This window comes from Paramormyrops kingsleyae, chromosome 5 (genome assembly GCF_048594095.1).
Source record: "Paramormyrops kingsleyae isolate MSU_618 chromosome 5, PKINGS_0.4, whole genome shotgun sequence".
NCBI lineage: Eukaryota > Metazoa > Chordata > Actinopteri > Osteoglossiformes > Mormyridae > Paramormyrops > Paramormyrops kingsleyae.
In genome coordinates this window covers 3,976,571-3,997,156 of record NC_132801.1, presented here as the reverse complement: position 1 = coordinate 3,997,156, position 20,586 = coordinate 3,976,571, and the positions used below count along the sequence as shown (strand labels likewise).

Sequence of the window (20,586 nt, the reverse complement as noted above, 5' to 3'; positions counted from 1 at the left end):
AACACATAAACTTTGCTGCCAGTGTAAACGGCAGGCAAGTCCACATAAGCACTCTGCAGGGGGGGGGGGGTGCCACCAAAGGCTCCTTAAAGCCCCTGTCACATGTGCTACAGTTGTCACATTACCAAGTGAAAACGAAGGGCTACAGTTCGAAGAGGACAACCCAAACCCCACTGATACTAAAGCTTCCTGAAGGCCAGGCCTAAAACAGCACCCCCTACTGCTCTCTTCAATGCATGACATGGAGACACATAGACATGACACCCCCTAGTGTTCACCTCCCGCTATGGCATATATGAAATGTATGACTCACCTCGAGATACGACATGGAAACGCGGTACTCCATGTCGTCGCTGGTCTCCTCGATGGCGTGGAAGAGGTCATTGAGGGTGCGAACGTATATGCCTGGTTCCGCGTCTGTTCCCAGCATGGTGTAGGTCTTTCCACACCCTGAACACACACACACCCCCATCTCAGGTCTCAGCTGGCGGGGGAGGGGACTGACCCTGTGCTATGACCCCAAGCTCGCTCTCACCTGTGTGTGTCTGTGTGTCTCACGGAGAGCAGTTCCCCATGGGGATGGTTAAAGTGTCACTATTCTATTCTGCCGTGAGACAGGGAGAGAGAGAGTGCCACTATCTGACGGAGGTGAAGACGAGCCGCACTGAACATAGGCACAGTTTGGTATCGGCACCTGGGGGGGAAAATGCTGCATCTTGCTTACCTTATGTGTTAATGCATGTACAGTATCTAACTCACACAGTCTGTTATTCTGTCTACCTACGGGGGCCAACATACAGATTATGCAAAGGTGCCAAATGCAGAACATGTGCAATGCCAGCCTTGCCAATTAATTGCGGGGGGGATGGTGCTGAGTAATGAAGGTCACTGATTTGTTTTAACAGAGCCAGTGTTGGTATTTGTTCGCATATTTAATGACGACTAGGCTTCTGAATTGAGTGTATAAAGTCATGATGCCTTCCCCCCATCCTCCACCCCCACTGATTCCTAAAACTGTCAGGCGTGAAGGACAAACGGGCCAAAATAGGCCTGGAGCGGTTCTGATTACATGAAACTCCATTCATTGGTCAGTATGAAGCAGCAGTCTGGTTCTGTTTAGGTACAGTAACGGTGTGTGAGACCCAACAGGATTTCTAGCTCAGCAATCTGTCTGAAGGCGCCTAGAATCTAGGGCTTTAAGCCGATTAAGACGGATTTAGAAACATACAATCTTATCCCAGATTTTGTGGCCCCGCCCCCTCCATATGGAGGATCCTAAATGATCCAATCGCACCCTATCTACCCTCAGCAAACAGTTTAACTTATCCTCTTAAATTAGGATGTGTCTCATTATCATCACAATCGCAACGAGCGAAAAAAGGATCATAAAACCGAAATCACAAACACATCGTGTTGGATTTAGACACCTGCTCAGGTAATAAAAGGTCAATGTAAGGCTGCAGGATCAGTTGCCAGCAGACGGGCTCCAGTTAAACGCCAACATTAATTAAGTAATCAGGGTCAATATTACAGGCAAATATTCTGCTGGATTCACAAGTGTAGACTTATTGAAAAAATTAAGTTAGGATCTTGTTATGACGGCGTTGGTGAGCGGCGACGCACCTAGCCAGAAGGACACACTGATCACACTGGCACTCACATCTACCACAGTTAATTATCACGTTAGGGGAGGGGGGGGAAAGGGACGGGGGCGGGGGTACCTGTGGGTCCGTAGGCAAACACGGTGGCGTTGTACCCCGAGATGAGCCCTTCAATCAGGCCCTTTGTGGTGGCCCGATACACCTGCTCCTGTGAACCAGAGGAAGGGATTCAATACCTAGCTGGGCCACCAGAGGGCATGGTGTTTAAGGTCCTACCAGCAAACTAAAATTGCTGGTGAATCTGCCTGCATATATTCTCAGACAGAGATTTAGGGACTGGAGGTCTTTTTCACAGCTAAGGCGACAAATAACAGGAATGCTGACACCGGTAAAATCACGGTAGTTTTAATGCAACGTCAATGTCTCCAGTGTCAATATTAAAAACGCATAATCTAATTACCTGCCATGTAATATAAACACAAACATATACAACCTCCTGGGTCAAAAAGTGTTAAGCATTCATAGATTAAATTAAATATAATTATACATAAGTTGCAATGAAAAAATCATGATGCCACATAAAAATGCACAAGCACAGAATGGAACCAGAAACTATCAAAGTATGAAAACTATCAAAACCACCAGTGTCTCGGGCTTGACGCCACACTGATATTACAAGCAGACCATCCTGTTTTTGCAGAAACCAGAGTCTATCACAGCATGTTTGGCAAGGTGGGCGGGGCTGGTGTGGTTTTGGGTGGGGCTTATGCACAAGAGGGCGTGGCCTGGCCCCTATGGACTGCTCACCTGCGTGGCAGCGTAGTCAAACGCCACGTCGAACATGTACGTCTTCTCCCGGGACCGGTTGGCACGGAGAACATCATCAGGGTCCTCCATCGGGTCCATCAGAACCACCATCTGGACAGCACGTGCAGATAAAATGTGAAACAGGAGGGCCAACCGCTGCGAGCAGAGCACACCCCTGAACACGGCGTTAACAAAGGCCCGCGAGGCCATAAACGCTCACAGAGAACCTCCCCATGTAACCTTAATTGCGTGCTGTTCTCCACGTTTAACTCAATGTCTTACACAGACAGGCAGCCTGGAACACATGGCAAATGTCACCTTTAAACAAATGAAACGATTAAAGGAATTACTGTAACATGAGGGGGTGGCACTGCCACAGGTGGGTTTATTAATCACATATCAGACACTGTCTCCGCCCCACGTGAGCCTGAGTCTCGCCCTCCTCCACCGGGCCCCGCCCACTGCACCCCCCAAGGTTTCCATGTGTAACGATGTGAGTCAAAGCAGCTGATCACAGATCAGCGTCTGCTGCCACCGCTCATTTACCATATTAACTGAAAGTTATCACAAGAGGACACAGAAAAAAACCCTGACATTTACAAGCTTTTCTCCTGTTATAATTCAAAATCAATGTCCTCCTTTAAGTTCTTTTATAAAACCTCCAGTATTATCAGAACAAGCAAAACCACCATAAGTTTTGTTTATTCATTTTTATTAAATTACTATGAACACAGACAGCTTTAATATGTCTTGTCCTTGTAGCTGCTAAATACAGTCATTATTAAAGCCAAAGTTGTCTGCCTGCTACCTTAGAATCTCCTTTGAATAAGTGTTTGAGAAAATGTTTAGGCTAAAATCTGGGTTTCATGCTGCGTGGACTGACGGTGCCGGGGTGTGTTCATGCGCATTAGGGTTGTTGGGACCAGCGTTATTATCGTAAACCAAGACTGAAACGAAAATGGACAAAAAATAAAAGAAAATAATTCACAAACTGAGATAAAAAAAAGAAAACTATATATGTATTTGTAAAAAGTGTCGGACTTTAATCAACAAATTAGCGCCACACCACCAACATCTTTTTACTTTGTTTATCCACAATATTTCCTCTTTTGACAGACGTGGTTGCTCTGTTGTCCTTTTCTTGACTTCACTGCTTATCGCTTCCATGATTTACCAAAACAGTCGCATGCGGCGCGCTCCGCTAACCGAACTTAATAAGCACAAGGATACGCCGAATTTATATAGATTATTAAGTTTTGGGCGTCGCAATACACATCTCATTAATATTTTAGGCATACTACTAATTTGCTTATGGAATTGTGGACGGAAATAATAATAGAGCTGAAAAGTCTGCGTCCAATATCTACAAAGCCCTGCAATAGCATACAGTTTGCTGCTGTCAAAATAAAATTAACTTAAATTAGACGATCTACTTGATTTTCTGGAGGAAAATTAATCGCTTAGATGAATCAACCAATCGGTAAAATAGTCGATAGATCAATCCATAGAAAAACAGTCGTTAGTGGCAGCCTTATCACAGGGGTGTGTTTATCTAAGTCAAACTTCATATCCCCCCCCCCCGCCCCCCACCCCAGGACTCATTACCTGGCAACTGAACAGTTAATGCCTGGAGATTGAGTGACTGAATCGCTCCTCTTTAAAATAATATAAATCTTACAACCTGCTTATGGGGAGGGGGACGACAGCAGAAACAGCTGAGCCCCAGCAGAACCCGGAGCAGGGGGCGTTCGAGCTCCGCAGCGAGAACAGCAGAGGATAAGGAGCAGGAACAGCACCAGGAAGCGCGTTCAAATCCCAGAGGTACAAAGTTATATGGGCAAACATCCAATTGAAACACAGCACCGCACAGCAGCTGGTCACCACAGACACAGGTGTCAGGAGTCTTGGTTCCAGATGGAGGATGAGACTCGACACGGAAGGAAAGAGGAGCAGGTGTCTGCTTCAGCAACCTGTGAATGTGGGGGAGGGGGGGGCAGCTACAGGAGCGAGAGGGCCAACTCTGCGGTTTCGCATACATCCGGGGTCACGCCAAAGGTCAGGAGACCCAGTCAAAGGTCAGGAGACCCAGTCAAAGGTCACGCCAAAGGTCAGGAGTCCCAGTCAAGTTTCTGTGGGCTCCTCCAAGCATGACGCTGGCATCCAGACAGGAAATCCTGTCAGCTGCAACCAATGTGCCTGAGGAAGCGAGGTGTGGGGGTCACAGCCGGTCATGACCGGAGGCAGACACACACAAACAAGGACACGCTGACAGACACACACAAACAAGGACACGCGGACAGACACACACAAACAAGGACACACTGACAGACACACACAAACAAGGACACGCGGACAGACACACACAAACAAGGACACGCGGACAGACACACACAAACAAGGACACGCTGACAGACACACACAAACAAGGGCACGCGGACAGACACACACAAACAAGGGCACGCGGACAGACACACACAAACAAGGACACGCGGACAGACACACCCAAACAAGGGCACGCGGACAGACACACACAAACAAGGGCACGCGGACAGACACACACAAACAAGGGCACGCGGACAGACACACACAAACAAGGACACGCGGACAGACACACCCAAACAAGGACACGCGGACAGACACACACAAACAAGGACACGCGGACAGACACACCCAAACAAGGGCACGCGGACAGACACACCCAAACAAGGACACGCGGACAGACACACCCAAACAAGGGCACGCGGACAGACACACCCAAACAAGGGCACGCGGACAGACACACCCAAACAAGGGCACGCGGACAGACACACCCAAACAAGGGCACGCGGACAGACACACCCAAACAAGGACACGCGGACAGACACACCCAAACAAGGACACGCGGACAGACACACACAAACAAGGACACGCGGACAGACACACACAAACAAGGACACGCGGACAGACACACCAAAGCAAGGACACGCGGACAGATACACCCAAACAAGGACACGCGGACAGACACACCCAAACAAGGACACGCGGACAGACACACACAAACAAGGACACGCGGACAGACACACCCAAACAAGGGCACGCGGACAGACACACCCAAACAAGGACACGCGGACAGACACACCCAAACAAGGACACGCGGACAGACACACACAGACAACGACCGACAGACACAGCAGAGATACTGCTTCAGCCAGCTGAGTCCTCACTCTTCATGTGAAATAGCTGTCCCCCCCCCCACGTACCCATAATCCTCAGACAGTTCACTCTCCTCAGTCTGGGTGCTCAGCATCACTATCAGGCTCTTCTGTAGGAGTGATTGCTGGCATAACACACCAGTCTTTCACAGCCTGACCCGACGGACCCCCGGCCGTTCATTTCATACACTCCCTTTTCAGGAATTAAAGGAAAACAAAGCATGGAGGAGGACATGACAGGACATACCACAGACAGGTCAGAGCGACGGCTGGCGCATGCGCCCAGAAGTGCAGCCCGTCAGATGGCTCTTTGGGTCTGTCTCTGACTGGAACCCGCTGCCAAACCACCGGGCGGCACTGTGCATAGGTGTCAGGGTGGGGCACAGCCGCTGCCACTCACACAGAGCCGGGGCCATCGGCTGACACCCCCTCCCATGGCAAACAGCAGGCCCACCCCCAAAAATGCCCTTTCTGCATGCAGCACAGGCTTCACCTCCTCCCACACAGACAGAGGCACGGACCCAGCTAAGGTCATGAGAAAATGGAATGTTGCTCCTTCTCAGACAGAGACTCAGACAGAGACTCAGACAGAGACTCAGACAGAGACTCAGACAGAGATTCAGACTCACTGCGCCCTCTACTGCAGTGTTTCCCACCCCGGTCCTCAGGGACCCACAGACGTCCCCACGTTTCTGCTCCCTCCCAGCTCCCTGCCACTACCAGGAGCTGGGAGGGAGCAAAAACATGGATTGCCAGTGGGTCCCCAGTGACTGGATTGGGAAATACTGCTCTACTGGACCATCTGTAAATCGAACCCCCCCCCAGCCCGAGATACAGTACCCTCCCCACTGGTGCCATATGACCATGAGAAATGTGTCATTATGAAACATCATTTTCGGACATTTCGCTGTCATGCTGAGCAAACTGGGTTGGGATTTGGATTCCCGAACGGCAAAGGTGCCACTCATGGAATGGGGGGGCCTTCTGATTAATTCACGGGCCCCAGACGGTTCAGGTAACTGGTCACACGGCCAGAGACGGCAGGTGCCGAAAGCGAACTTCCCCTCGGCGATGGCAGCCGGCGGCGTTTGGCGCGGGTTCCCAGGTTAGCGGGACGCCCCCCCCACACTTACCAGCTGCGCCGTCTGAGATCGCACATTAAACTTTCATGTGGGGGGCCTCCCAACCCCCCCAGCTGGCATGCACGCGAGGCCCCACAACCAAAAGCCAAAAGCTGTCAGGATAACTGTTAATGTGCTGGATCCTCGGGGGGGGGGTTTGAAGGGGTGGCTGGGGGTTTAGTCTTGTTACATAATTCAGTCCTCCATAAAGCAACAGCAGAGATCATGTTTTTACCTAATTTGGCCGGTCCCTGGGGCAACTGGGGGCAAAGGACCTCGCTCAGGGGGGGTAAGGGCCTCGCTCGTGGGGGTGTAAGGGCCTCGCTCGTGGGGGTGTAAGGGCCTCGCTCGGGGGGGGTAAGGGCCTCGCTCGGGGGGGTGTAAGGGCCTCGCTCAGGGGTGGTAAGGGCCTCGCTCGGGGGGGGTAAGGGCCTCGCTCGGGGGGGGTAAGGCCTCGCTCGGGGGGGTGTAAGGGCCTCGCTTGGGGGGGGGGGGTAAAGGCCTCGCTCGGGGGGGGTAAGGGCCTCGCTCGTGGGGGGTAAGGGCCTCGCTCGGGGGGGTGTAAGGGCCTCGCTTGGGGGGGGGGGGTGTAAGGGCCTCGCTCGTGGGGGTGTAAGGGCCTCGCTTGGGGGGGGGGGGTAAGGGCCTCGCTCAGGGGGGTAAGGGCCTCGCTCGGGGGGGGTAAGGGCCTCGCTCGTGGGGGGTAAGGGCCTCGCTCGTGGGGGGTAAGGGCCTCGCTCGGGGGGGTGTAAGGGCCTCGCTTGGGGGGGGGGGTAAAGGCCTCGCTCGGGGGGGGTAAGGGCCTCGCTCGTGGGGGGTAAGGGCCTCGCTCGTGGGGGGTAAGGGCCTCGCTCGGGGGGGTGTAAGGGCCTCGCTTGGGGGGGGGGGTGTACGGGCCTCGCTCGTGGGGGTGTAAGGGCCTCGCTTGGGGGGGGGGGTAAGGGCCTCGCTCAGGGGGGTAAGGGCCTCGCTCGGGGGGGGTAAGGGCCTCGCTCGTGGGGGGTAAGGGCCTCGCTCGTGGGGGGTAAGGGCCTCGCTCGGGGGGGTGTAAGGGCCTCGCTTGGGGGGGGGGGGGGGGGGGGTGTAAGGGCCTCGCTCAGGAGCCCGATGGTGACGTCACTTTGCTAATCCTGAGGTTTAAACTGGTGACCTTCTGATCACAGGCACAGAGTCCTAACCCACTGAGCCACGCGCCCCCCAACATGTCATAATATTGACCTGCACACACACACTGCCTGGGATCTGACCGGGTCCATGGTCTGGTCTGTGTCCCCGAAGGAGAAGCAGCTCCTAGATTCCCATAGACTTGCCCTTCAAAGCATCCATACCATCACCGAGTGAGTCTGCGCCAACAGCCAATCAGAGCTCAGGCCAGGATTATCCGAGGAGGAAGACGACTGTGTGTCCCGAACAGCCGCGGTGCTTTCTGCTCTTATCCCGGTCAAAGCTAAACTACGCAGCAGAGAGTGCTGTTCCAGTGATGGGGAGGTACGATCGAGTACACAAAACCGTCAGGGAAACAGGGAAGGGCAGCCTGAGGGGCACAAACTGCAGAAGGAGATGGAGGAGATGGAGGTTTGTTTGTACAGAGGCTGGGGGCGTGTGGTACAGAGGCTGGAGGCGTGTGGTACAGAGGCTGGGGGCGTGTGGTACAGAGGCTGGGGGCGTGTGGTACAGAGGCTGGGGGCGTGTGGTACAGAGGCTGGGGGCGTGTGATACAGAGGCTGGGGGCGTGTGGTACAGAGGCTGGGGGCGTGTGGTACAGAGGCTGGGGGCGTGTGGTACAGAGGCTGGAGGCGTGTGGTACAGAGGCTGGGCTTCGTGTGGTACAGAGGCTGGGGGCGTGTGGTACAGAGGCTGGGGGCGTGTGGTACAGAGGCTGGGGGCGTGTGGTACAGAGGCTGGGGGCGTGTGGAAGGCCGTCCCATCCGTGTTGAACAGCTAGGGGACGTGGATACTCTGCAGCTCTGCAGAAAGTGTGACCCTCACTGAGATATTAAACCTCCATCTTATATGACTCTATGCACATGCGAGAGCCTTGTGCTGTGCCTGATTACCCGGTGCCACTTTGGACTGGGGGGGAGGGGGCGTTATATTCACCCAGGTGGGGGGCACAGCTGAAAACAGGCTTGCTATCCTCAGTACTCATCAAGAAAAAAAAATAGAAAGGCAGACCAACTCAGACTGCAATGTTTTCCAGAAACTTCTGTCAAAGCCTCCCAAGAATGATCACCTTTTCTCCCCGAGCTCAGGTTCCGCACTGGCCGATGGGATTTACGCGACAGCGGTTTCAGGAAGAGTGGGTTCTCCGCAGTCGCTGAAAATGGACTCGAAGCGCCTGGGCCGTCTGCAACCCTTGGTGACTCAGAGCAGCCCCACATTCCTGCAGGAGGCGCAGCGCAGGTGTGGACAGCATGCTGGCCCTAAGACCCCCCCCCCCCCAAGTCATGAGCAGTATTCCAGGCACTGTGCTGCTGCTAGGACCCGTGGAGGTGCGTTACTTGAGGCGACAGGCAAAGATCTCTCAGATGGAGATTCAGTGACGATGACACTGGCAAACACTGGCAGACACTGGCAGACACCTTCATCCATATGCCTGAACTCCCCCCCCACGCCCTCTACAGCCGTTTGCCGTGCCCCTAACAGGGGACCTCACTCATCAGAGGGGCACTTCATAGTGGCCAAAAAGATGGGATCCCCTCCAAGCTTCATCCTTCAAGGTGATTTTTATTCTGCTACTTAGCTGAGACAGGACTGTGAAATTTACTGGGGAGATTCAGACCATCAGAGTGCTGACTGGTCCAACAGCCGGGCCTGCCCGGGCAGCTCTGCGGTCACAGACACTGCCCCGCCAGGGCTCGTCGTGTTGCCACTGAAAGCAGCTGAAACATCAGAGATGACGAACTCAGCTTCTGGAAGCTGGCAGGGATCCTGGGCCACTTTCGGCTTCCGGGACACTGCAGGATCAGTCCAGGCACTAAACGGCAGCGGGACTCTCCGAGCCGGGAAGGGAGGGAGCTGCAATGGTCGCTCTATGTGTACGTCCCCCCCCACCGGCGCTCCCCCGCCTTTACATCCCCCCGGCGACTCTGCGGTTGTCTAGGCGGCAGAGTCCCAGTGACAGACTCCTGGCCACCTGTTGCTGTTTTGCTAATGATGGCAAGTGGGGGTGGGGATCTGTGCCCTTAATGATAGGAGAGAGGGGGCTGTAACTGAGCAGCATGACACGCTTACCAATTGCTCCAGAGCGTACGCACGCATACGCACACACACACACACACACACACACACACACACGCACGCACACACACACACACACGCACACACACGCACACACACACACACACACGCACACACGCACACATACATACATGTTGGTGTACCTATCTAAATGGGGACCGTCCATTCATTTTTATGGGAAAAACCCTAATCCCAATCACGACATCCTTAACCTCTACCCATCCCTAACCTTAACCATAAGTAACCAATACAAGATTTTTTTTTGATTGTATTCACCGATTCTTATAAAACTGAGGTTATCCAAATGGGGACCTCAAAAGATGTCCCCAAAAGTAGGGAAATTTCAGGTTTTACTGCACTTTGGGGACAACTTGGTCCTCAAATGTGATCTATGCAAACCCACACACACACACACACACACATACATATACACACAGACACGCACACACACACAGACACGCACTTGTTGGGTATACCTATCCTTATGGTGTGTGTCTGTGTGTGTGTGTGTGTCTGTCTGTCTGTGTGTGTGTGTGTGTCTATGTGTGTGTCTGTCTGTCTGTGTCTGTCTGTCTGTGTGTGTGTCTGTCTGTGTGTGTGTGTGTCTGTGTGTGTGTGTGTCTGTGTCTGTGTGTCCTCACACACATGCCTGTAGGCCCTGCAGTCAGCCTGTGTGATGTACGGCACCCTGTGACTCTGACTTGCGTAACAGACTCCCCTCCTTGGTCCTCCTTACACATGCACCATTTCTCCCTTTCTCCTTTTGTGCGAGCGGGTACAGTATATCCTTATCCTTATGGGGACACAATGGCCCCATAATGTGATAAATACACATTGTTTTCCTGGTTTCCTGGTCCCCATAAGGGAAAACTCCATTTTATAAAAAATCGGTGACTGCTATGAAAAAACTTAAAATGCAAAAACTCTTGTATTTTGTTAGGTTACTTATGGTTAGGGCAGGGTGGGGGTTAGGGTTGTCATAGTTAGCGTTAGCATTTTTCCCATAGAAGTGAATGAGCGGGCCCACACACACACACAGTGCTGTCACTCTGGCTACACAGGCGCAGACCCCCCCCCCCCACTTGCCTCATGTGCTGTTGGGGTGCTGGTGCTCAGGGATTCCTCATGCCTGCCCCCCCCCCCCCCACCTCTCCTGCCTAGTTAAGATGCCATAGTTAATTAGACCTGCCAGAGCCTCCTTATCTCCATACCACACCAGCTCATGGGAGTTTTACTTACACGAAGGTCTTCTGAGGGCGAAAGAGATAACCAATCAGATCCTAGAGGAGGTGGGTCCAAGCAACTAGGAGAGGTGGGACCAGCTAATTAGATGTCTTGGTCCCGCCTCCTTCAGTTGCTTAGGCCTGCTGACTGGGGGCTTTGCGCAGGGATAATGTAAAGCACTTGGAGACAATGGAAAATGTGCTATACGAATAAAATTGAATTGAACAGAATTTTTAAAGTCACAGCTGTAATAAAACACAATGCAGAGAATCTGTCTTTAAAGTAGCTTAGAAACAAAGATCTGTTGTCTCTGGCATATTAAGCTTGCTAATGATTTCCCTTTACACCACAATACATTTTGATGGTATTTTCAAAAGCAATGCTATTCTAGCATTTTTGGATCTTGATATTAAAAATCACCTACTGGGGGATGGTGGCTTATTCTGTCAATAAAATTTCAAAACACCATGGTACCATGTTACTGTAATACATCTTAATCCTAGTAACAACTTTAAAACTGTTGATAAACGTTTACCCATTTCACTACATTTGCTGTGTTTGTTGCGATACACCTGCCCTCTGCTTTTCTGGTGGGATAATCATTTCTGTATGCATGTGCCAACCGCAGTCACCTGTTCCCATGGACACAAGTGCTCTCAGACCATAGCAGCACGCAGAAAAGCCATGCATGGACTAGACTTAAAACACACCAGCGTTAACATTGCTTGGTGGTGTCAAAATACACAAATTACACAGCAAACCGTAAAAATGCAACCAATCACTGACACAATTTCTTGTCAACTATTTTTATTATTGATCAGTTTCAGCATTACGGACTGTCGAATTGGAGCAACTTTGAAATGTTGTCTTTGCATTTTTATTTATGCATGTGAATTCAGACCATGGAATTTCCGATGCATATTTCCAATGCATAAATATTCAATGTTAGAATTTCAGTGGCATATAAAATTCAAATTGTGATGACAGATTTACTTCCATACACATTACCCAAATAGATTACCCAGCCCTTTTCTGTTCCCATCCTTTGATACATTACCCAATTAATAGATTACCCCCCCCCTTTTCTGTTCCCATCCTTTGATACATTACCCAATTAATAGATTATCCCGCCCTTTTCTGTTCCCATCCTTTGATACATTACCCAATTAAGAGATTATCCCGACCTTTTCTACTCCCATCCTTTGATACATTACCCAATTAATAGATTACCTCGCCCTTTTCTGTTCCCATCCTTTGATACATTACCTAATTAATAGATTATCCCGACCTTTTCTACTCCCATCCTTTGATACATTACCCAATTAATAGATTATCCCGACCTTTTCTACTCCCATCCTTTGATACATTACCCAATTAATAGATTACCTCGCCCTTTTCTGTTCCCATCCTTTGATACATTACCCAATTAATAGATTACCTCGCCCTTTTCTGTTCCCATCCTTTGATACATTACCCAATTAATAGATTATCGCGACCTTTTCTACTCCCATCCTTTGATACATTACCCAATTAATAGATTACCCCGCCCTTTTCTGTTCCCATCCTTTGATACATTACCCAATTAATAGATTATCCCGCCCTTTTCTGTTCCCATCCTTTGATACATTACCCAATTAATAGATTACCCCGCCCTTTTCTGTTCCCATCCTTTGATACATTACCCAATTAATAGATTATCCCGACCTTTTCTACTCCCATCCTTTGACACATTACCCAATTAATAGATTACCCCGCCCTTTTCTGTTCCCATCCTTTGATAATTACCCAATTAATAGATTACCTCGCCCTTTTCTGTTCCCATCCTTTGATACATTACCCAATTAATAGATTACCCCGCCCTTTTCTGTTCCCATCCTTTGACACATTACCAAATAAAGAGACCACGCCTCCTACTGTTCCCATCTTCTGATACATTACCAAATGAATACAGACTACAAACTCTGTTCCCATCCTTTGATAATTACCCAAATAATAGATTACCCCGCCCTTTTCTGTTCCCATCCTTTCATACATTACATTATACATTTACATATATCCTTTGATGCATTACCAAATGAATGCAGAGGCCCCGCCCCTTTCTGTGGCTACAGTGTAGAGGTCCAGCCTCCATTTGGCTAATCCCTGCAACACGACTGCCTGGCTCCTCCCTCTTTGTGGCACCAGTGATTCACACTTAACAACAGGAGGATACTGAACGTTACCATCGGGGATGACATCACCCCTTCGGCGGTGACATCATGGAGTCAGTCTTTCCATCCCCAAGCTGTGGCCATCTTGTGAGATGCCAAACCCAATCCCGAGTAGGTTAGACCCGAACCGTCGATGGCGTTTCCCCTTTCATGGGTTCAGCGGACGGGCTGCATACCTGATCCGCGGTGCCTAGTTTCAGATACGGTGCCCTAATGTAACCCTTCTGCCAGCCCCCTCCCCTCCGGCACGTGGCGTCGTGCTAAGGGGGGTCAGGGCCGTCCAGCCGCTATGGCGACGAGTGTTTCACGACCTGCTAAATTTATTGCAGGAGCTCCGTCCCTCCAGGCAGATTCCTCATCGATCCAAAACAAAACCAAGAGTTTGTGGTTTCTAGGGGGGGCTTATCGTCTTCACCCTGACTGCTCTGGGACGACTCGACGCCGTGACCCAAAGCTCTACTCACACATATGTCACTTTTGACAAAAGCTGCTGTTAAATAAATAAACGTAAACGCTTATTGGCAGGGCTGGATGCAGCTCTAAAGAAGATGAATTTACTGCAACGGCATCGAGGGGTTTTTTACCCGAAATTTACACAGCTGGTATCTTAATACTGCAGCTTATTGATACAGATGGATCCTTGGCATCTCAGGTCTAGAGCAGAATCGGTCCCCTTTTGACCGCGGAACTCTATCAAGACCCACACCATGTTCATGCCATACATCAAAGTAAACAGTGAAAAGGAAAAACCAACGAGCTACGACAGGGTAAAAAGTTACAATATAATATAATGATAAATATTTTATAAGCAGCAGGTGGAAGGATGAAGGATGAGCCCCCCCCCGGATCATCAGGCTGGTATGTGTGACACATGGTAACAAAGCTCCAACAGCCATTTACAGACATGTGAGGGATTTAGGCGGGGGGGGGGGGGTAGCATGGGGTCCTGCGGTAGGACCTGGTCCTTAACTGCCCCCCAGCACAGCCGGCAGAGGGGACCAAAGGGGCCAGTGCCAGCCTGATTAATCCATTAGGAGTGTGCCCCCCCCCCCGCATCAGAACAGCCTGATTGGGCGCTAATGACATGACAAGACCCGCCAGTCAGGTGACAATGACACACTCGGGAGCCCTCAAGAGGGCAAATGACAGTAAAGGAGAGAGACAGGCCCTGAAGTGGCTTCTGCTACCCCCCCCACTCCACACCCCCCCAGGACACTAGCCATGAGTGCTACTCCATGACGTATCACACCCCTTGAATTGCAGAGTACTGGAAGACCAGACAGTTGACTGCGGAGTGTCTAAGACGTGACTCATCATTGTACGGCCATTTGCAGTTACTCTGTATACCTTTTGGCTTCATTTATCTTTCAGCACCTACCAGGAAAACGAGAGCGTATAAGTCAAAGTGTGACAGAGACACAGGCTAAAGTGCAGCGTTTCTCTTACCAATAATGGTGCTTATAGAGTGCAACTTTGGGTACACAACCGTCGCAGTAACGTTTAAAAAAAACTCTTGAATATGAAGTGTTCAGGTGGCCGTTGTACTCCGTTGGGATCCGTTAATTACGGCAGTCCTCTCCATCCTCACTGGGGTGGAGGGCAGCTGTGACTCATGCCTTAATTCTCCCCCCACAGGCCCCCCGAGGTCCCCTGCGGCCCCGAGCCGTGAGGTGTAGCGACAGGACGAAAAACTGCAAACACATTGTTATGCTTCAGTCGGCTAATTGAGTATCGCAGGACCGGGCTTTAAAAAAATGCTGACAAAGGCCCTGGCCAGGGGGAAAGGGAGAAATGGTGCATGCCGGGGGAGGGGGGGGGGCGGAAAGTTCCATGCTTCCTGCTGTGTAAGGAGTACCAAGGAGGGGAGTCTGTTACGCAAGTCAGAGTCACAGGGTGCCGTACATCACACAGGCTGACTGCAGGGCCTACAGGCATGTGTGCGAGGACACACAGACACACACAGACACACACAGACAGACAGACACACACACACACACAAATGTCCCATAAACACACGCACACAGTAAACCACTCCACTGAAAGCAAATATATTCAGTATTCTCAGCACACACGACTTAAACATGCCTGCCAAGCTTGGGTCACTATAAGAACACAGCGTTCCCAGTACACCCAGTGTTCCCAGAGTGTCGACCCTCCCCTTCAGCTTCATCCACTCCCTCCCACGCAGTGCTGGCAGCTCAGTGGTGGGTCAGGTATCACAGGTCTGGAGCTCCACCCTGACCTGCCACCCCCTTCGCTTCTTAGGCAGTACTCCCCCGCTCCCGCACATGGGCCCCCTCCCGTACCAAAACAACCATGTGATGCGGACACTGCACCTTTAAACCCCCCCCCCCCCCCGCCAAAGCAGAGACACAGAGTGGCCTTCTAGCTCTATAGGAAACAAAGACCCAGCAAAGACATATAGCCCTCCTTTATTGGCGTGTAGAAAAAAGCGGGGGCCAACACAGCTCTGCCTTACACACTGTCACCCCCCCACGCCATGACAGGTCGGTCTGGGTTCAGCAACTGCTGTCCGAACTGGGGGGGGGGGGGAGGCTTTGCAAACCCAAGGCACAATCTTATCAGGTGAAGTCCTAGGTGCAGTGGGGGGGGGCAATGAATGAAACCTTTGTGCCGTCGCCCCACATCACTCCTCAGCAGACCCCCCCCCCCCTTTCCTTCTGTTTTTCACTCCTCCCCTTTTTCATTTTGAACGAAAACTGTGCGTTCGTGTCTCGCCGGTGTCACAGTGACCCCCCCTATGAGCTACCAGCACCTCAAACCCAGTAAGCAGATGGGCCTCCCTGGTCATAAAGCCTGTCCCTCCCCACCAGGACACCCCCGCATTCTGTGCTGCGTTCCCTCCCCTTCCTGTCACCCCCCAGCAGGTTTGATGTCCGCCGCGTAGTCCTTACTGTGCACCGGAGCCAAACAAAAGGCCAGCCCTGCCCCGGCCGTCACCATGGAGACGGGGCCTGGCTACGAGGCATGTGCCATCAGCTGACGAGCAGCTTAACGGCCTTTAACGCAGCGGGTGCCACATCCTCTGGGCGGGGCTGCCGGGCCGCTGCTCCGCTCCCGTGCCGAAGCGGCCCGGCCACAGGTCCCGGATAACCGGCCTGCCTGCCCGCCCGTCCGCTGCCCCGTCACCGTGGCTACGGAGCGACCAAACACAACCTGGACCACAGTCGTTAGAAAACACTAATAACTTGTATTTACAACAGCACATGTCACCCCAGCATTTTGCTCAGTGTCATGGGCTGCAACTGAACTTAACAGCCAGAAAAATGCACAGGGGCAGTGCGCACCCCCCCCCGGCATCAGACCTCAGGATGCGAGACACGCCCCCTGGCTGAAAGCTCTCCTCTATCCAACACCATCCGCAAACTTCTGTTTTCCGAGTCCCTGATTACTGATGAATTTCACCTGAGAATCAGAGGCTAGCTGCGATTCCAGATGGGTTTGGGAGCGCAGCTAAAATTAGAGGCAAATCGACTCTCATGGAGGCAGCGGGACAACTCTTACCTCACGCATCCAATTAGTCCCTCTGTAATTGAATGAGCTACCGTGGGAGTTACGGCTCCCGACCAGGTCCGCTGACGGGAAATTGCCTGCCGGAACACGGCGGGATCGAGGCCACGTGGAGCCAGGGCCACATGCCCCCGGTGAGTGCCGTGCTCATTAATGCCCCGCCTCCTCAGTATAGCTTCCTCCTCAGGGGGGCGCCACCCAGCACCGGTATCAGTTTTCGCGGCAAAGCACGGAAAGGCCCAGCTGGTCGAGACACAGCGCCCGTGACCAGTAGGTCATCAGTTTGAATCCCACCATCCACAGAGTGATTTCACTTAAATAAGGGTCTTAACCCGTACAGGGACTGTCTACCACTGCTTTCTCAAAAAATGCGGATGTCACTTTGGCCAAAGTGCCTTTTTAATAAATTAAATGTCACGATACTGTCCTGGTTCAGTCAAGGCTGATGCTGCTACTGGACGAGCAAGACAGCTCTGGTTACAAAAATCTGGCAGAAAAAGCAGCAGAAATAATTACTGTTGTAACATGTTTCCGGATCATTTCATCCCGGCTGATGAAACAGTTGGGCAGTGAAGAATGAAGCTCATGCTTTCAGATAGTTTCCTGAGATTTTCTGCTGATACTCGTGACCTCCAAGCCTGAATACAGACGCAGTGCTAGAATGTGCCGTACACTGGCACAAAGATAACCAACAGGGAAGCCGCTGGTGTTGACAGATCAGATCTCAGTAATTAGGTTAGTAATTATGATGTCAGCTGTGGGGACTCCCTCACCCAAATAAGGGCCAACGGTACACTGAAAGACTGCGGGAGCTGTTGATGATTTAGCGGCCCGCTGTGGTGGGCGTGACCGGAGCAGGTGGCGGTGGCTGTGGGCCTTCTGGAACCTTCTAAGCTCATCGCCTTCCCAGGGATTTCAGCCCGCATAAAGCAGATAACCAAGATGTTCACCATATGGACAGAGTTTCGCAAGCGAATTTGTCAGGGCAGCACTGCCATCCGGGGGGGTTAAATGCCTCTTTGGCACACTTGTGTCCACGTTGTGTCTCTTGGTGTGTGAGTAATCCATGGTGGTGGCAAAGGCAGCCAGCGTACGCGGGATGGACGGCAGGGAATGGGCCCTCTTCCCCGAAATAACAGCTCTGTTCCACTTTCTGCTCTTAATGAGAACGCTGCTTTATTTAAGGTGCCGACACCTCTATGCTCAGCCTTTTTTTTAAACAATCCAGGCCCAGCACTCGTTTGTTAAAGGAAATCAAACTCGATATCTTATCAATCCTCAATGTTTGCACCTGTGTTTTTTCCCCCCCGAGTGGCTTATGAAACGTCCTGTAATGGTTGCCATGACAGTTTCTAAGAGCCCGTTTGTTGACATCATGAATATAGCTGCAAATTTGCTCATTGGCAGCCTGGACCGTTTGCCTGGTAACTGGTTAAAAAATAACCAGCCAGCTGCTGGTGTTGGTCAGGAACACGCTGGGCCTCCGGTTTACAAACCACGACGGGACCACTCCTTCCACGGGCCTCTCTGGTCCCCCTGCTGGCTGTACAGTGAATTACCTCCAGCATCATCATCCTCAGCATCATCACACGCGGTCGCCTCACGGTCTGTTACTCTGGGATCTAAGTGAGCCACCTGTGTGATGAACTTCAGCCCCCCCGAAAATCCTGGGTTCACAGCAGCATGTTCATGCGATTGCCCAGGACAGGCCCGCAGCCTGACTGGTAGCCAACACATTTCAGGGTGGGGGTCAAACCCAGCATTTTAATACGTGGCTATATGTGTGACACAAGAACTGAGTGACCGCCACCCTGGGAAAAACGGGACCCCTGCCCCACAAGATCCCCCCAACAGAGGACAGGGTATGGGAATCACTCACCTGGTCGTCCACCCGATGGGCCACGATGGTGGTGGACTCCTCCATCTCCACATCGCTAAGGGGTCGGATTCGCAGGGCGACCTGGACATGGGGGGAGAGAGCACCAGTCAGACATGCAGCACCTCGCACAGGACCCAGGGGGCGCCGCAGAGTCTGAACACGATCTGCTACTGCCAGATATTCAGGCTCATATCAAACGGTGCTTTGGACCTTGTAATAACATCAGAGGACAGCTCTTGTTTAAAACATCTTCCAAGCCTTTATTTTAATATATTACACCGGTGCACATCATATATATATATAAAGTATAATAAAAAATATTTAATAATAATAATAATAATAACAAAACAACAACAACAACAACAATAATAATAATAATAGTAATAGTAAACTTCTTTATTTGGACGCTGACCCCGCTCACACCCAGCTCCCCGGCCCCGGACTCGGGACTGCGGCGATATCCGTCCTGCGGCGAATCTCGGAGAGCTGATGCCGCGGTCTAGCGCCCTGACTTTCCCCCTGACTGCATGGACCCCAGGCTAACTTTCAATCCCCTAGCGGACCCCGCAGCGGACTTTCCCCGCACGTCTCACTCTGCCTGCAGTTTGTCAGCCGGTATTAATGGGGGGGAAGTTACTGCGCCGAACTGTTCGGGTCCGCAAAGTGCCCCCAGTGCACGGATGAAGCAGACTGAATACCTGAAGATGGTATTTAATGGCTTTCCGATTTAAATATACGCATGTATTAGTAATGCATATTAGAAATGTGTTTTTACTGTTCATATATCGTTATATTATAATTCATAAGAGATTTCCCTGCTGTTCTCTCATAATGGTTTTTGATGGCAACTCAACATTTAATGTCTGTATTTAAAAAATGATGATCTTTAAAAAAGAAAGAAAGACAGAAATTGCATTTACCGTTAGCTGGTGCTCCTTTGACTCCCCGGCGTCCTTCATGACTCCAGCTGGCTCGCGCTGCTCTCGTGGGGGGGTCGCCGTCCGTCTCGCCCATCAATGCCCCTGCAGAGACCCGCACGCCGTCCGGCGGCTCACCTGCGCTGGCGCTTGGCTGCCCGTAAGATACAGCGGCAGTGCGGCTACCGACCGAGATGGTCCCGTAAAACCCAGCGACGCTTAATATGTTTTTAAAGCCCAGAGAGCCGCGTGCTGTGCGCCACCCGCCCTAGGTGAAGCTGCGAATATATGACGGCGAGCTCTCGGTCCCCTCCCGAGCGCCTCTTGGCTGCTCCCCCCGGCTCTCCTTGGAGATCAGCGGCGAGGCGTACACAATGACACTCTTGGTGTAGGAGGGGAGACGGACGCGGGAGCTTCGGGGGACCGCTACTCCACCTGCTGGTAGGCAGATGCACTGCACTCGGCGGGGTCCGCAAGGGGCGCATGCGGAGCTCGGCGTGGCGCTTATGTTGCCTGTCATGCAGGTGAAAAGCTTATTCGTCAAGGTGTTTATCTGTACGTGTAAATATATTTGCTTCTTTCGTTCATATTTAGAAAGTCTACTTTAATTTCATATCGCTCAACAAAGAGTGGAGTAATTGTTAGTAGGAAAGGAAGTTTATTGTCTGAAGAGAGACAATCGGTGCGGATACTTTGCACGGGGTCCATTGTCAGTGTCCCAGAATCCGACCTGCCGAGCCGGTAATGCAGCAGCCTGAGGCGCAGTGCACGCTGTGCGCGCGGCCGGTCCACAGCCGCGACTGTACGTATTACTGTGCCACCAGATACACCGCGAGGCAGCATGACCTGGATGACTGAAAAGCTC

General features: G+C 51.6%; 1 protein-coding gene across 4 annotated transcripts in view; it reads right to left on the bottom strand.

Annotated features, from left to right (window-relative positions):
• Positions 1–20,150, bottom strand: part of kif19 (kinesin family member 19) — a 42,064-nt gene extending 21,914 nt beyond the window's left edge. For 2 of the 4 annotated variants that reach the window (XM_023816924.2, XM_023816926.2), the window contains exons 1-5: positions 19,725–20,149; positions 18,805–18,885; positions 2,409–2,519; positions 1,722–1,809; positions 314–450 (exon numbers count right to left, since the gene is read on the bottom strand). In XM_023816924.2, the coding sequence (XP_023672692.1) occupies positions 314–450; positions 1,722–1,809; positions 2,409–2,519; positions 18,805–18,885; positions 19,725–19,763 (456 nt within the window). In that variant the 5' untranslated portion in view covers positions 19,764–20,149. Of the gene's footprint in view, positions 1–313; positions 451–535; positions 602–1,721; positions 1,810–2,408; positions 2,520–18,804; positions 18,886–19,724 lie in introns of those variants that run through there. The other 2 variants (XM_023816925.2, XM_023816927.2) reach the window with 2 other exon arrangements.
• Between the last annotated feature and the right edge of the window lie 436 nt (positions 20,151–20,586).